The following is a 19,227-nucleotide window of genomic DNA, read 5'->3' as shown; positions in this document are numbered from 1 at the left end:
TGTGTTTGTATGAATAGTTTTCAGTTAAGTTGGCTTTGATTAGAGCTTGCTTTGCAGGGAAAATATTGCATTAATTTTCAGCTATATTTGTTTATATTATGTTATTGCTGTTTCATGCCTTTATTTCTGCTTTTCATATAATTTTATCACATCATATGGCGTTCAAGTGTTTACTCACAGGACTGTATGCAGTGTCATGTATATGTATCTCATTGCTATATTAGCATTGTAGCTATTCAGAACATGCAGAATATTTCACTCAAATTTATTAGGCCTAATATTTTCTCTTCTTATACCTGTTGCATAGAAAAACACACAACTTATGCTAGAATCATTGTACATACTATAATTGTAGGAGATAACTGTTAGCAGGAAGAAGCTGCTATGACAAAACTTAATAAAGACCCTTGGTTCATTAGCTCTGACATTTTCCTATAGACTTGATAAATATAAATTCTAGATGGTCAACAAATTTGCCTCTTTCTTCTCCTCTAAATTTAACTGCCCTCCCTGATGTCGTCTGAATTAGATTGCCTTGTATATGTTCCATGCATTCTTGAATTGTATAGCTATTTTTTAAATCTGCAGCTTTCCTTGGACAGCTGTCCGATAAGCCCACTATTCTTTCTGTGAAAAAAATAGTTCCTCACCTTAACTTTAACCCCTCACTATTGTCAAGACTATTGCACCATGTTCTTATACATCTCTTTTGTAATAATATCAATTTAGATTTAACAGTATATGATAAATTAGAATAATGAAGTTATTCATTTATGTACAAATATGACTCTGTCATTGTCCATGTTGGAGTGAATGACTTGAGACGTACCTCCCTGGACTACATGAAAAGAGACATGGAAGAGCTCTCGGATCATGTGGCCCAGGCAGGTATGACCCTAGCCCTGAGTAGCATCCTGCCTTCGCCCAGAATGATACCACAATATAAGGACAAAATGATTGACTTCAACAATTGGCTAAGCTTCTGGTGTCATTCAAAGGGGATCCAGTATCTGTCTGCCTGGGACGACATGACTGACAGACCACGATGCTTTGCCAGAGATGGTCTGCACCTGTCGCCTCTGGGATTCAGGTTACTGGCTAAGGCTCTTGACACCCCTATAGTGCCTTTTTTAGGCAAAGTTCAAAGAACAAAACCACCACCGTAACAGGTACAAGCATGCAAAATCTGAAGGTAATGCTACTCAATGCTAGAAGTCTAAACCTCATAATGCACTCTCTCGAGGCACTCCTAAAAATGGAGAACATTGATATCTGTGCAGTAACTGAGACCTGGTTCAAGGCTCTAGAGAGCACCCCCGCAATACCAGGCTACAACTCTTACCACACTTTTCGGCCACCAAAGCAGGACCGAAACACTAAAGGTGGAGGAGTGTCAATATTCACCAAAGATATTCACACCACCAGGCTAGTCGCCCAACGCAATGCATCTGAAATTCTCCAGGTGCAACTAACACTAGGTAAGACTGCAATCCAAATTGTAGCTTGCTACAGATCCCCCACCATACCCCAAGATTCTCACTACACCTTTCTAAACGTACTGGAAAATATTAAGATAGAACCAAACACCCTAATACTGGGTAATTTTAACTACCCTGCCATTAACTGGGAAAGCTACTCATGTACCAACACTTTGCCCAACGGTTCTTGGAATTCATAAATTCCAATGCCCTGGATCAACTAATCCATAGTCCCACCAGGGGCTCCAATATCCTAGACCTGGCCATTACCAACATGGGAAATCGATGCTCCACACCTATGGTCACCCCCTCGTTAGTCACGTCTGACCATAAGCTAATCACCCTTAACATCCGCATCCCACCCACACCCACCAGTAAGGAAACCTCCATAAAAAAACTTCTCCAAAGCCAACTTCATGCTACTCAAGTCAGAAGTGACAAACTTCATGACACCCATGCAGACAGGAGCTGAAAGTTCAACTGCTGAATCCTACACTAAGGCACTGTACGAGCACATCCACTCATGCATAAATCGTGCCATCCCAAATAGAACCAAGATGCTCTCATCCAAAAAAAAGAAGCCAATCTGGTGGTCCCCTGCCATAAACAAACTTTACAACAAAAGGAAGAAACTGTTGCAGAAAAGAGGAAAATCCCAGGATGCAAAAAACTTCCTTACCAGCCTCAGTAAGAAACTGAGATCCCTCATAAAATCCTCCAAAGCTAGTTACGAAAATAAAATTGCCAAAGATTCCAAAGACAAAAACAAGGCATTCTATAACTATGTCAAAAATCTAAATGGCAATGCTCAGATCTGCTCTGAGCTAAAACAGAATGGCATTAAATATACTGATCCCAAGGATATTGCCAATATCCTGGCAGATCAATTCAGTGCCAGCTTCACCCCCTCTCACCCCCTAAATGGCCCATCTCAATACCGGAAGATTTCCAAATTCCGGTAATAATGGCCACACAGGTAAAAAACACACTCTCCAAAGCTAAGAATACAGCATCCATGGGACCAGATGACATCCCGGGCTGTGTACTACATGAACTACAATATGAACTGGCACCTCACCTAAGTGTCATGTTTAATCATAGCCTCACCTCAGGTTTCGTGCCCACTGAGTGGCGGACAGCTACAGTTATCCCACTCCACAAGGGGGGATCCACCTTGGATCCCGAAAACTACCGTCCCATCAGTCTGACAAGCCTTATCTGCATATATTCTTAGTGATCTGTGGGGTGTCTCTTCTAGGACTTATGCATTCTTAGTGATCTGTAGGGGTGTCTCTTCTAGGACTCATGCATTCTTAGTGATCTGTAGGGGTGTCTCTTCTAGGACTTATGCATTCTTAGTGATCTGTAGGGGTGTCTCTTCTAGGACTCATGCATTCTTAGTGATCTGTAGGGGTGTCTGTTCTAGGACTCATGCATTCTTAGAGCGTATTATCATGGAACTTATAAACAAAAACATTGGCAACCTTCAAACACTGGACCCCACCCAGTTTGGGTTCGTGAAGGACCGATCTTGTCTCCTAAACTTGATTGACTTCATTGAATCAGTCTCCAGAGCCATGGACATGGGTAAGGTGGTCCACACAGCCTATCTAGACCTTGCCAAGGCCTTTGACACCATCCCCCACTCTGGAATCATAGATAAACTTACTAAGCTGGGCATTAATCCCTATGTCACCCAATGGGTTGCTAACTGGCTTACCCACACTGTAAAAGTAGCCGACTCCAAATCCATCTCCAGACAAGTGACAAGTGGAGTACCTCAGGGTTCAGTCCTGGGACCGCTCTTGTTTGGCATCTACTTCTCTGAAGTGCAGGCCAACACTAAGGGACTCTGGATAACAAAGTTTGCAGATGACTGCAAACTGGGAGCCATTATTGAATCCCCAAATGATGTGGATACTCTACAAAAGGGCCTTACAGAAACAGATGCTTGGTGCCAGAGCCATGGGCTCAAGCTCAATGCCAAGAAATGTATAGTTATCCCCTTTGGGAAAAAACATGTATCCATGAATTACCATATAGGTGGCAGTACACTAAACACCGAAAGTTTGATAAGAGACTTAGGGACACAGGTGGAGAGTGGTCTCTCCTTCGATAACCACATCGCCACAACAGTCAGGAAATCCTTCTATGTGGCACACCTCATCACTAAGGGCTTCTCATCCAAAAAATACTTAAAAAGTAAATGGCAAATTTTGACTGATGCACTAAGATTTCCTGGAATTAATGATTATATCAGTATTAAACCTTTTTTAAGTATGGTTTAAATAACCTTATTAATTGTTTATATGCTAGATTCACGGTATATTATGTTACTACAAGTACGACAGTCTGCCTTTGTGTTTTTGCACCAATTTTGTATTAATTGTGCATTTTTGTATGTATCCATAGGCAATAGCTTTAGTGTGATATGAATTTTAACTAGATTAATAATATTAGTTTGCAAATTGCAGATTCATATGGGTATTAATATTATAATATTTAGATGTATGTTTTTAATTATAATGCATTCATGCATTTCCATGCATTTTTAAGATTCACGCATTTAAGTAGTTTTAAAAAAGGTTTAGTATTGCATTAAATATTTGTCAATGTATTGTACACAGATTTAGGTAGGTAGGTTTCCGTTTAAGAGTTCCAACAATTGTTGGCACCAAAATTCAATTTATAAAGGAAGTTGTAATGCTTTAAGGCAGTTCTGAGGAAGTCTGCTTAGTCAGATGAAAGCGCTTAACTGTCGACTACATTTAGGACTCGCTTGACATTTTGTAATATTTTGGTGTGGAGTATTATCGTTGTTCTTTTTGCATTGAGCTGTGGATTACCAGCGTTCTGTCAATAAATTTTACCTGTTCCAGCTGAGGATTCATTGTGCCGTCCTGTACCTTGCATACATTACAAAATAATACCCTATCAACTTTCAGAACAGGACTTGATGGGCAGGAGACAATAAATGCACGCCGGTGGTATGTGGAAATAAATTTATTTCTAGTGTTAACATATTGCCATTACCAAGGAGTATCAGAGTTAAGCTTCTTGATGGTCCCTCAGCTGTAAGATTAGTAGGAACATATGAATATGCCATCTCTGCACAAAGAGAACCCCACCCAGGAACCAATACTTGTATAATCAATTATTCCGAGGCACTCATGCTCATTATTGCACCGCTGTCCTTCCTTGTAGAATGATTAGTGAAGACATTGTTTTATTAGGGAATGGCTTAATCTGATATCATTTATATTTGGTTAGATTCCTAATAACTAATTAAGACATGTGGTATCTATTTTTTCCTCCCAATTAAGAATAATGACTACCTAATTAAAATGGGCCTGTTTGCCAGCCAGCAAATATTTTCCCATCTTATGTATACTGACAAAGTGGAAAAGGAAATAAATATACACAGATTCCAAAGTTAATACATTCCATAAAGACTGACTTATTAATCAAAGATTATGTCATTAATTCTTTATTTACTTTTGTTGTCCAAGTTATTCCCACAAAGCCTATGATTTATTTTCAGTGTAGACTCAAAAATTATGTTGATAACCATAAAATGAGAAGTGTCTCAATTCTATGTTAGTTTGCTTTTGCTATCTTTATATTTATATATTAGACAAGTTTCTAGAAATGACATTGGTTAAATGTTTGTGTTAACAACAATGCTGTTGTAAAATGTACTTTATTTGCAACTCTTGCACCAATGGATCTTTTGTTCCTGGATCCCTTCTATAAATTGATTCTAACTAGTAGGCGCAGTTTGAAAAACAAAGTGTAATAAATAAATAAATAACTAAATAAATAAATAAGATATATTAATAAATAAATCAACATAGTCTGTGTTATATCTACTATAACCATTTATACTACACTATAAAAAAGGCAGACATCATATGATTACCATTTATTGCAATGTTACAACTCTTTCTAACCTGGCCTGCCCATAAAAGATAATAAGGTCAGCTACTGGTAAACATGTTTATGTCACAAGTCTGGATCTGGACAGCTTCTTAAACTGTTTAAATTTAAAGTTACATCACTCTTTAACCCACTATGTATATACGTTTAATATATACTTTACATACTTTTCTCACAATGTTAGCATTTTCTACTGTTTACTGCATGCTTGTGGACAAGGTACTAGCTGAAAAAGGGACATTTGTTATCAAACTACCTATAAACTAATTAACAGATGATTCATACCAATTTCACCTTCTTGTTCTAATATTCCTTCTTTTAAAATACTACCCTCTCACTAGGCAATATGCATCATTATTTGTTAAGACTAAGCAGTGAGTACATTCAATACCTTTGACCCAGCTTTTCCTATAGACAAATATTCCTTCTCTCTCCATATCTGCATTTATTTATGTTACTTCTTTCCATAATACATTTATAAAATCGTTCTCTCTGCGCTTTGATACCATATGTGATCCTCAAGTCGCTGTTAGTCTTATTTGATTCACTAGCCTGTTTTTCATACTCTTCCTGTCTTTTGTCTACTGTAGATTTCTTATATCAAAGATGAGCTGCTAGCAGCCCCTGCACTGCCTCCTTAAATGGGTCAGTAATCTAGTACATATTCTAGTTCACACCATCACTGTTACTTTTCTCTGTTAATGTCTTCTAATCATTCCGGCAATGCACATCTCATTGATAACATCCTGTTGCTGTTTTACTATAATCTCTTTCAGCACATCTCGAAAACTCTACTCAGGAGCTGAGTGGACTTCCAACAGTTTATTTCCCATTAAGTCAACTACACGTAGTATTAACCTTCTATGTCCATTTGCTCTCATTATCTACAGCCATTTTTCATTTTGATGATATTCCTTATGTGGTCCTCACTTTGTCATTATAGACTATTTTACTTTGCATATGGACCAGAAACACTAACATTTTGCTGGTTGTGGTCCATGAACAGTCATGCCAAATGGTCCTCCTTAATGACTTCTAACAATAACTGAACATTTGTACTGGAGTTGCCTGGCATATTTCTGTTAGAACAGGCTGCTATGCAAAGAAATCTAATTTTCTTATTTGCATGTTTGCATTATTCTCCTCTTGTTTTATCATTGTATATTTTATTTAATTATTTGTTTCTTGGAATTTCAAAATATTACAAAAGTTCTTGGTTAGGGCAGAAAGACAACTTTGTATTTCTTTTTTGACATTAATTGCTTGTGAAATGTAGGAGGAGCTTGGCACAAGTTTTGTTTTTAAGGTAACTGGGAAATCCAGTTCAAAGTTTTCTTGAGACGGTTGCCTGAACAGACAACTGTTTGAGGAAATCATGTTTTTTTTTTTGCATATCTACATGATTTTCTTTTTGATTTTATGTTTTATTGCAGTGTTTTTTATTATTTAAATATTTTTATTGGCATTTTAAAAGTTCTGTGTTAAATTCAGAAAGCAAACATTTTTAATTCTGTAAAACCATGGGAAGATTAATACTTATGAATTGTTGGAAGAACAGGAAATTTGTCTTTTTTGCTTAAGGTAACACTAAATAATCTAACTTTTAGGGACTAAGTAGTGTTAGGTAGTAGCTGGAGCATTGTTCATATTCAGGCTTGTCTTCTGGGCCTAGTTGGTTGTTTGCAGAGGCTGTTTGTCTGAGCACATATTCCAGGCCATCTAAGTTTAGCAGAAGCCATTTTGCATTTCGGTGAGAGTGTAATGTTTATCGTCATTGGCTGAGTTGGGTTACCTGGACTACAGCTTGGAGTAAGTACCTCATTGGTTCGTTTGAGCTTTTTTTAAAGTTGTTTCAAGTTTTAACTTTATGTTACTTAAGAAGTTACCTTGTGAGTGTTTCTGCCATTTTACACAGAGCTAATCAAAGGAAGGGCACTGAGCAAAACTCTGATCTGTGATATATAATTTTAAGTATCCTGTTTTTTGCTTATTTTACTAGTTATTGCTTACAGATATTTATAGCACTTTTATTTCCTGCTGCATATGTTTTACTGTATTTTATAGCTACAAACGAATCTGCACGGTTGTACTAAAATGTTCTGCCTCACAGGGCCTGATAAATAAGGTTTTTACTGTCACACTGTTTGTAAATCTTTTCTAGCTAGTTTTTGTTCTGATTTCCTGCCAAGGAGTGTATCATATAACTGGTTTATTTTCCCACCCTCTCTACCTATTGGTATCCTGTTCTTATACTTGGTGGCTTTGCAGTTGCCCACCCCTACTGTAAATTTGATCTGGGACACTCCTCCCAGTCTAGTGTCATTAGCTCATTCTACCTAATAAAGAGAGAACATTTGAGATGGTCAACCCACTTAGTTTCTTAACCTTGAATTATCTTCTGTTCCTCCTTCCTCCCTTTCCACTTTACTAAAAAAAAAAAAAAAAAAACTTTGCTACAATCTCCATGTGGTCAGACTGAGTGTGTTTTGCCACTTTTTAACTGTTCAGAGTTGAATAAGACAATAATTGAATTCAGTTTAGAATACATTTTGAATACATTGCATTTATTTAAACTGTATTTGCTTTAATACTGCTACACACTCAAGTGTGCTAGCTTGTACTAAATTTGAATTGTTTTAGTGCTGTTTTAGCTGCTTTTCTGTAAAAAAAAAATTCTAAATTTTAAGCTTGTTTCCTGCCTTTCCTGTAACTAGTCTAGTCCAGATACAGATTTGCTGTATCCAGGACTGTTTGTAAGCTTCTGAGCCCCCCAAGCCTTTCTGTGTTGGAGGGAAGCCTTCTGGCTTATCAGTGGGAGTGGTAAGTACTAGGTAGCCTATCACAAGAGGAGTGGCTTCTGGTCCAGACATTTTAGTATATTGGCCATTTGGGCAGTTTTTCCATCTCTTTCAACTTTTTGGTTTAAAAGCCCGTGTTTGTGCTTGTTTCCTGCCTTTCCTGTAACTAGTCTAGTCCAGATTTGCTGTTTGCAGGACTGTTTGTAAGCTTCTGAGTGGTGTCAAAGTCTGCTCTTCAATTTTTCCCTTAGATCTACTAGTTCTCTCCTTTCCTGCACTTTTGCTAGCTTATTAAACTAGCATTTTACCAGACTTCTTGTAGCAATTATTGTAGCACACAAAAATGCTACCAGCACAAAACATTCTACCAGGAAACAGCTTCAGTACTTATTATTTATGCCTACCCCTCCAGGCATGTCTAAAGGTCAGTTCCCGGTGCTTTCTCCTATTAACCTGGTAAACTTAGGCATCCTGAGGCAATGTAGCAACTGCCTCATGTACACTGACAATCCTCTCCTCTTACCTCCCAACACTCAGACTTGTGAGAGATGCATTTATATATCCAAACTGGAAGCCACGCACTCTCCAGCCAAGACCGGAATAGCTAGTCAAGAGGTGAAGGTCAACACTTGCACCACACCACATGGAACACATAACCCTACAGAACACACACCAGCACTGCCTTTACACAAAAACACAAACTGCACACCCAATTTCATGGAGGATCTCATTAAAAATCTACCCAAACAGCAGAGACCTCCAAGGCAGATTCACACTCGACCACCACAACACAACATTAATCATGAGACACATAACTCTCCTAAACAGTGTGCCACTCAAACAAAGCCCCTAAGGCAAAACAGCATGTCCAACACACTAGTCATAGGTGACTTGATAGTGAGGCACACAGGTGTCCCACTCACTAAGTTGAATAAGGAGAAAGTAATGGTCAGCTGCCTGTCAGGCGCTAGGATCCGCCACATAATGCACACACTCAAGTCCCTCAACAACAGGTACAAATATGACTCTGTCATTGTACATGTGGGTGTAAATGAGCTGAGATGTACCTCTCTGGACTACATGAAAAGAGACACGGAGGAGCTCTCGGATTATGTAGCCGAGGCGGGTATGACCCTAGCCTTGAGCAGAATCCTACCATCACCCAGAATGATACTGCAGTACAAGCAGAAAATGATTGATTTCAACAACTGGCTAAGTTTCTGGTGTCATTCTAAGAGAATCCAGTATCTGTCTGCCTGGGATGACATGATTGACAGACCTCAATGCTTTGCTAGAGATGGCCTGCATCTGTCACCCCTGGGCTTCCGGATACTGGCCAAGGCTCTTGCCACCCCTATAGTGCCTTTTTTAGGCAGTGTTCCAAAGACCAAATTACCACCTTAACAGCTACAAACAAATGCAATCTGATGGCCATGCTGCTCAATGCTAGAAGTCTAAATCTCAAAATGCACTTGCTCGAAGCACTCCTTAAAATGGAGAACATCGACATTTGTGCCATAACAGAGACCTGGTTCAAGGCAGCAAAAAGCACCCCTGCACTACCAGGCTATAACCCATTCCATACCTTTCAGCCCCAGAACTTGGACTGAAGCTCCAAAGGCGGTGGTGTTTCCATATTCATAAAGGATGCACACACCACCAGACTTGTAGCCCAACATAATGAATCTCAGATACATCAGGTGCAGCTAACATTGGGTAAGACAGTGATTCAGGTTGTAGCCTGCTATAGGTCCCCAACCATGTCCCAAGACTCACACTCCATGTTCCTAAGCACCCTGGAGAATATTACGGTCAACCTAACACTCTCATACTGGGCGACTTCAACTACCCCTCCATTAACTGGGAAAACTATTCATGTACCAATGCACTTGCCCAACGTTTCCTGGAATTCATTAATTCCAATGTCCTGGACCAGCTTGTTCTTACCCCCACTAGAGGTAGCAACATCCTTGACCTGGTCATTACTAACATGAGCGACCGTTGCTTTACACTAAAAGTCGACACTTCCCTGGTTAGATCCGACCACAAACTAATCACCTGGACCCCCCCTCCACAAAGGTAACCACCATGAAAAACTTCTCCAAAGTTAACTTTGGGCTCCTAAAAATAGAGGTGGCTAACTTCACTGCAACCATGTAAATGGAGATCAGTTGCATGACCATCGAATCATACACCAATGCACTGTACGAACACGTACACAAATGCGTTGTTCTCACCATACCCAATAGAACCAAGACACTCTCCTCCAAAAAAAGGAAGCCAATCTGGTGGTCCCTGCCATAAACAAACTCTACAACAGAAGGAGGAAACTGATGCAGAATAAGGTGAAGTCTCAAGACTAGAAAAACTCCCTTATCAACCTCAGCAAAAAGTTGAGATCCCTCATCAAATCCTCTAAAGTTAGCTATGAAAACAGGATTGCAGCAGATAGTAAAGACAACCACAAGGCCTTCTATAGTTATGTAAAGAATCGCCATGACAATACCCAAATTTTCTCTGAGCTACTGCACAATGGTACCTCCTATACCGAGCCAACAGATATTGCCAATATACTGGCCGACAGATTCAGTGCCAACTTTACCCCTCCCACCCCAAGGGACCAGTCACAATACCAGTAGATTGCCAGACACCCAGTATTACTACTGCACAGGTTAAAACAGCACTGTCCAAGGCCAAGAATACAGCTTCTATGGGAGTTGACAATATCCCTAGCTGTGTTCTACATGAACTACAGAGTGAACTGGCACCTCACCTGTGTGCCCTTTTCAATCACAACCTCACCTCAGGCTTTGTCCCTACTGAATGGTGCACTGCTACAGTCATCCCTCTCCACAAAGGAGGAGCGACTACAGACCCTGGAAACTATCGCCCCATTAGCCTGATGAGTCTGATATGCAAAGCTATGGAACGCATCATCATGGACCTAATAAACAAGGATATAGGGAATCTCCAAACTCTGGATCCCATACAGTTTGGTTTTGTGAAGGATAGATCATGCCTGCTCAACTGGGTCAACTTCTTTGAGTCAGTCACCAGAGCTGTGGATGAAGGCAAGGTGGTTCATACAGCCTACCTTGATCTGGCCAAGGCCTTTGATACCATTCTCCACTCAGGAATCATAGAAAAACTCACTAAGCTAGGCATGAACCCCTATATCACTAGGTGGGTTGCCAACTGGCTCACAGGTAGAACCCACAGTGTGAAAGTAGCTGACTCCAAGTCAGACTGCAGACCAGTCATGAGTGGAGTCCCACAGGGTTCGGTCCTGGGTTCTCTCCTGTTTGGTATCTACTTCTCTGAAGTCCAGGCCAACACAAAGGGACTCTGGCTGACAAAGTTTGCAGACAATTGCAAGTTGGGAGCTGTTATTAACTCCCCAAGTGATGTTGACATCCTACAGAAGGGCTTCATTGAGACCAACGACTGGCGTCAGAACCATGGCCTTAAGCTCAATGCCAAAAAACGTGTCGTCATCCCCTTTGGGAAAAACCCGGTTCTCATGAATTACCACATCAATGGTAGAATACTAAACACAGAAGGCGTTATAAGAGATCTGGGAACACAGGTTGACAGCAACCTCTCTTTTGACCACCACATTGTCAGAAAATCCTTCTATGTGGCACATCTCATTACTAAGGGTTTTGCATCCAGGAAGAAAGAGGTCATTGTCTCCCTCTACTCTTCCCTCATTAGGCCAGTCATTGAGTACAATGCTCCATTTGGCATGTACCTCACTAAACACCTGCAACAACTGGTGAGGATGCAAAAGTACTCACAAAGAGGATCCTAGGCCTTATACATTTGTCCTATATGGACAGACTAAAAAAAACTGCAACTATTCTCTGTCTCATGTTGCCTACTTAGAGAGGCGATCTCTGCTTGACTTACAAACCATGTCTGACCCAGCTCTGTTAGAAATGCTACATCTGATGAAATCCCAATCCCTCTGCACCACACGCACCAGAGACCTCAACATCATTACCACAATCCACAGAACATGCTGGAGGGACAGGTTCATAACCCAGAGACTGTCCATGCTATGGAACAGACTTCCCATGCATGTCAGCAGAGCACCTCACTGGCCCTCTTCAAGAAAAATCTTAATGAGTGGATGGGAAATAGAAAATTCACCCCAGGGATCACTCCAGTGGCTTTACTTGACAGAGGCACTGGGAACTAAGGTCATGTGGCACAATGCCAGGGTAATCCTATGGGCTAGGCTTGTAAAGGCTCCAGGGCCATTAGCCTAGTACACACCTATGAACCTATGAACAGATGATAGTTTTCTCAGAAAATGCCAGAAAAACTGTTACACACAGGGAATATACTTATTTGCACAACAATAAATGTCTGTGAGATGTGCAATTATATACATAATACTGAAGCTAAACTTTTAGCATCACTGCCATCCTGTGAACACAAACACATACACACACAGACACACACACACACACACACACACACACACACACACACACACACACACACACACACACACACACACACACACACACTCACCTGTATATGCAGAGATTCTGAAGAATGCATCTGGAAAAAGACTCACCTTAACCAGAATAAGACATATGGCCAGATTCATTAACACCCACACTAACTGTACATGATCAGTATTCAAGAACATCCCTACCACATTATTTGTGCTTTCTAGTCACTCAGAGAGATTTCACTGTGTACATGTAGTCTACACTTTGTGGTAACCTTAATGAATTTCCCTCAGTATTTAAGGCTGCAAGAAAATCAGTAGGAAAACTAAAATTAGGAAGAAGAAGGTGTGAGTTATGATTGTGTTATCTATTCACTCAGAACGGTGTACACTTATTGTAGGCATTAATGAATTCCAGGGATAATCTTAACAACATCAGAGCCTATTACACATAAAATGTTACATATCTCTCTCTCCCTAACCATAGTAAATGATAGATATACAATTGTAGTAACTGTAACATGGCAGTAGGGAGAGTCTGTAATAAGAAAGATACTGGAGGTTAAAACTGAACAAAGAAAGACCTAAAAATCAATGACAGAAACTCTGACATGGTTACTTGAAAAAACAACTTGGTCATTAATGACTCTATTATGTGCAACTTTGCATGGAGCTAGTGACAATGTCATACCTAAATGAGGCCAGAGTTAAGGGTATCCTAACTAGGTTAAAAAAGATTAAGGGTAATTGCAACAAGGTCATTGTTTAAGTGACAAACAAAGGCAGTCTTCTCTCTTGCATGTGCAACAGGATATAGTTGAGAATATCAACCACTTGGTAGGCCTAGGAAAGCACTTTGTCTTAGTACAATCCTTCCACTATCTTACATAGCAATTGTTTATGAAACAAAAATGTTTAATCATTTAGTGGCTAAGGACATGATGTCAATACTCAGTGCCTGTCAGTCTGACATGAAATATATAACTAACCAGAGCATTTGTCACTGGTATATTACAAGGCTCTGTGCTGGGACCACTTCAGTTTGGGCTATTCCCAAATATAAAACTATGAAATGGATTCTGGGTAACCAAATATGTTGATTGTTACAAACTGGATACATAATTACTTCCATACAAGTTGCCAAGGTTCTTCAAGATAGTCTACAAAACGTTGAGCATCTCATGCAGAAGTGATAACCTCACCTTCCTCACCTTTACTGCCAATAAATGTAACATCATGTGATGTGACAAAATTATAGAATTATTATCACTAAACAAATAGTAAAAATGCTAACAGTTATTAATGAAGTAAGGGCAATAGTGTAGACACTTTAAACTTTGACCAGTGTGCATCTTTCAAAGTAAGGAATGCATTTTGTAGCTTATCTAATGCTAAAGAACATGTGTAGTCACCCCTGGGAGATCACTGTGCTACTTCATATGTCACTAATCTGACCCACAGCGGAAATTCGGAATACATTACTGTACTGTAGCCTTTTGAACAAGCCACACAAAGCAACTTGAAAAAGTATGTTTACTTACTAGATAAAACATACCATTGAAAAGTTCAACCATTCAGAAAGATTTCAGGAATTGTTATTATATTTTGTTTCTTATTGTTATTTAGGGGTGATGTCTGTTTGGTATATATATATATATATATATATATATATATATATATATATATATATATATATAACAATATCTAATACATTTCTGCTTTGATGTCTATGCATGGAATGCTCCACTGGAGGTGCAACACTATACTGGGGACCCTAATTCTAAACATATATATCAGTAATATAAAAAAGTTCAGAAGCATTACACAATACCTTCAGATATCATAGAATTATTGAATAATGCTCCCCGTACCAGAACAGTTCAGTCAGTAACTTCCTTCAGAAATAATCTTGACACATAGCTCTCACCTATTTCTGACACATCATTGTTCCAGTGCCTTGTGGTCTATATATGCATGATGGCAGAAATATAAACTTCCCTTACTACTAAAACTACTAGCTGGTTAACATCTTATTGCTGAAGATTCTAGAATTCAGGCTAACATCATCCTCCCTCACAAACTCCAGTTACCCAAAGACTACCATTCTAGCTTTACTACCTCATCTGTCATTTCCTTGCATTCCTGCTTGGAGTAGAAAAGGAGAACACCATCTAGGTTCTTCTCCTGTGTACTATCCATCAGTACAATGCTACATTATTTTTAAGTGTTGTTCAGATATGTATATGAACTCCTCCTTCTTTTCTCAGTCTGGTGCAGTCTGTCCCTTACACTTGTCACTCGGTTATTCTGATTGTGTTCATTGTCTCCATGCAGCTCTTCCTTCTAGCCATCTCTTAAACTGTTCACTTTTTTCATCTTTGATATGTCCACTTGCATTACTAATAGCACATCTGAGAAAGTAACTGATGTCTCAGTCTCTGCCCACTTTCTTCCCAAACTTATAAGCCAATCTCTGCACCAACCTTCTCTCATCTCATTTGCCAGGTCATTTTCTCCTCCCCTTCATATATGTTTTGAGACTTCACCCAGGTTTTGCTTACACATTTTAATATTCCCTAACTCATCAGAGCTGCTGTCACATCAGTTGCCAAATATGAATGTGCCTTATCTTTCCTCTCATTTCTGTCACACCCCAAAAGTTGGCTATAGACTCTCAGAAAGAATATTATATGCCCCCCTTTTTCTTTTATAAGGTTATTCCCCAAGTATCCTCTAGCAGTACATTACTTCTCTGTTTCCATCATCCCCCTTTCCTCCCCTGTCTCTCCACCTTCCCTTTGAGTTGATACCTCCCAGGTCTCTTCTTTCACCATCTGATCATGTTTACCCATATATGCATATTTTGTTACATATCTCTCTCTCCTTGTTTTGCCTCTTTTCTTTTATGACTATCTGTGCCTCTCCTCTCCTTTTCAAACTGCCTTTTTTTACAGTCCTCTTCCTTTGCCTATATACCTTCCATTTCAACAGATGACATACCTTGTATTTGTCACTAATGTTCCTTGTACTAAGCAATGCACTCATATCCTTCCTATTGTCCTCCCATTTCCAGGTACCTACTGGTTTTGCTCCAGTTCACATAAGAGTGCGGTGAACATCCCCCTGGATAGTTATCCACCTCCTTCAATCCCACATTACGGGTGCTCTTCTTGCTCTTGCCTCATCATGTCCCACTACAATATGGCTACTGTGTGGTGTTACCGAGGGATATGTAAATAGCGATTACTCTTCAGGTAGAAGTATACCAAAGCATTAACGAACATACTTGTCAGGTGCCTCTGAGTAATCGGATATCCCTCTAAAATTCTAAACACTACTTGCCCTCTTGAGGTTTCCCATTTTAATAATTTAACAACTCTTATTGTAATTTTATTTGTTATTTGTTAAGTTTTTTTTTTCTTATCCATGATAGTGGACTGATCCCATGTGGACCCATTTCACACTAGGGTTGCCACCTTTTGAAAAGCCCAAAGTGGGACACTTTTTGTAAAAATGTAAGATTTTGCATGACAAAACATACCTAAGGCCAGTGCAAACGACAGAACTTCACTTTTTTTGCCAAAATAAAAGCTTATTTTGTAGCATTTGAGCGCTTATGCTATTTCATATAATATTTATGTGTTTCAGACACACAATAACTGCTTTATGTAGCTGTTAAAGAAAACTTAAGAAATACATTTTGTCTTAAAATCTCAGGACATTTGCCATTTTTTAGTTTTTTTCTGCAGGACACAACTGCCCAAAGTGGGACTGTCCTTCGCAAAGAGGGACAGGTGGTAACCCTATTTCACACACAAGCTAGGAATGATATTATTTACAAAGACATGAATTTAGACAGATGCAAAAGAGTATGCTGAAGTATAAAAAATCAGATTTGTTTTGCACATGTTCAGTCTGGACACACTGGCAAAATGCAGGTGGCCTACAAATACATATGTCCATTCACGAGTGATTGTAGCATAGAGTATTGTACGTTACTATCAAGGGGTATAATAAATGTCATTGAGTTACAAATGATGATAGATTTGGTGTATACATTCAGGCAGAGATATGTTAAACAATTATTGCATTATTTTCATAGGTCTATCAGCCGAGTACCGTTATTTGTTTACATTTTTAACTTGCAGAGGGATTTTTTTAAGAAGAAGCACTGGGCTTCTTATTATATTCTAGTAATTTTAGCCTGCATTTTTGTCTGAAAGACAGTTTCTAATGTGATCTGGATTTGTGTATCTCATGTTGTGGTTGGTATAGGTTAAGATATTTGTAACTTGTTGGCGTATGGTTGCATTGTTTGCACAAGAATGGAATTGGTATGGAGTGCTGCTGGCTAACAATCTGGAGAGGATTGTGGGTAATGCCTCTTACACACAGTTATGTGTGTAAGTGTGAGCAGGAGAAGGCCTGTGTGTTCTTTTCTGGTATCCAGTTAACATGCTTGGCAGAGATGCCCTGTTGGGGGACAGAGGAAAATGACATGGCAGGTCCTATTAGGTATAGTTTGTAAGTGTGTGATGTTGTTCTCTCAGGCATACATAAGTAGTGATAGTTTGCACTTAACTGTGGTTGTTATATATTTTTATAGTTTATACTTAATTGGGGTTGGTATTATATTTTTTAATTTGTACTTAACTGTGGTTGTGGTTGTTATGTATTTTTTACCTATTGCAGCACTGTCTTCAGGACATAAGGAAGTGAGAGATTTTACAACAGCCATACAGAATTGTGTTTAATTTCGATTTTATTTTGCTGATCCGATGTAGTGGAGACACCATACATGGCTGAATGTCATTCTTACTGAATACATTCTGTGATGGGTAAACTCATCGAACAGAATGCATTTTGAAAAGAATGAGCAGGAAACCAGTGTTTTTGCAAGATCGCTGGATACCAGAGATAGAGGAATTTCCCTTTTTCTCTGCTATTGTGATCTCAGGGTTGGTATTATTTATATTAGCAGTGGGGTGGGGGTACAGAGGGACTTGCCCTTCTGCAGAAACACTTTTTTAATGTTTTGTGTTGCTTTTGTTGATTTTATTTCAGTGGGATTGCATTTGGGGAGTGTGCGTTTTAACCATTGTCATATGCACCCGTATTTATTTACTTAATGATGGACTGAGAGTTATTTAAAAGAGAAGAGATGTTCAGCTTTCTTTTTGTCTGTATGTAGGTAAGAGTTGCTGAAAGGTTAGGTAAATGTTTTGGTAATGTGCTGAAGGGTATCATCTTAAGTTTTGGTATTCAGCACGACCTGCTTATCTTGTTCCCAGATAGATCATTTGTTTAGAACTACTTGAAGCTTGTCTAAAACTGTTTTATAGTGAGGGTCAGTTTCAAAGAATATTACATAATCTGCTTAAATAATAAGGTGGGATAGTTTATACAGATGGGAAGGCAGTTATGAAAAGGCTAAAGTAGAATGGGGCCCAGTCCTGAACTGTGAGGGACACCTGTGGAGATATTTTGTGGGGATGACATAGTAGTGGAAGACTTTACTGCTATTTGTGGGGAGAAATAGTTCACCTGCTTTCTTTTACCCGTAAGCCTGTACTGGTAGCTTTCTCATAGAGGTTATGACATTTAAGGTCATATTAACATCACCATTTTTTTCTTGGGTATGAACAGCTTTATGTTACAGTCTAGACTCCTTGTCAGCCTAGTAATTTGATCCTTTTGATACCACCTTTATTTTATGAGCTAACTTGTAATCTGTTCACTTACCTAACCAAACATTTTATCCTCTTACCTCCTTGATTTACCATACTCTTATGTTTTCTGGTAGCCATAACCAGTTGTTACAAAACCAAGTTTCAAAAGTTTTAGGTAGAAGTATTACTATATCTAAAGTCCATGTGCTGTTATTTTACAACCACAAAATGCACTGTTTATATGTCTGAATACTGACAAGTGTGCTACTTTGTACTTTCCTACAACAATCTGAATTTTCTATAAAGCAGATGAACAATCTTTTAACTCATGATCCTGTTAGGTTTTGATATTTTACAGCCTTACCTGTAAGTAATGCTGAGTATAGTATAAAGCATGATGAATGTGATGAATTCCTTGTAAAGCAGTTTATAAATGCTTCCTTTCCATCGGAATAACAACTTGGAGAACCCACCATATCGGGCATTGGCAACCTCCAGGGTATAAGAGATTGTCATAGTTTTCCGTGATTTTCAGAAGTCTTAATGCCACACTGTAGAAAATAAAACATTGCAATAATTATAGTATTTAAACCTGAGGATACTGTTAGAATGCTTTCGGCACAAATAAATCATACAGCATAAATACATGAAAACACATCATTAAAAGCATTGCCCGCTATATGTAATTGTTACAAGCCATCATAATTTAAAGCAAGTGTTCCTCTTCAGATAAAAATGTGCTTATTCATATGTTTAATTTAACTTTAAATCATCTTTTTTTAACCTGGGTTACAAATTAATATTTTATATAAACATATTTTGCTTCAGATAGCAACCATTTTTTTATCAATGTCTTATTATCCTTTAGGGTCCTCATAATTTAC

At 38.8% G+C, this 19,227-nt stretch overlaps 1 protein-coding gene across 1 annotated transcript in view; it reads right to left on the bottom strand.

Moving 5' to 3' along the window:
* Positions 1 to 18,887, bottom strand: part of BEST4 (bestrophin 4) — a 352,673-nt gene extending 333,786 nt beyond the window's left edge. The window contains exon 1 of the mRNA XM_044085335.1: positions 18,708 to 18,887. Within this exon, the coding sequence (XP_043941270.1) occupies positions 18,708 to 18,859 (152 nt within the window). The 5' untranslated portion in view covers positions 18,860 to 18,887. The remainder of the gene's footprint in view (positions 1 to 18,707) is intronic.
* Between the last annotated feature and the right edge of the window lie 340 nt (positions 18,888 to 19,227).

Source organism: Protopterus annectens, chromosome 10.part0 (genome assembly GCF_019279795.1).
Source record: "Protopterus annectens isolate FY-2018-M chromosome 10.part0, PAN1.0, whole genome shotgun sequence".
In the NCBI taxonomy this organism is placed as follows: Eukaryota; Metazoa; Chordata; order Ceratodontiformes; family Protopteridae; genus Protopterus; species Protopterus annectens.
The sequence above is the reverse complement of the archived record's forward strand: the minus strand, read 5'-3'. Positions and strand labels throughout refer to the sequence as shown.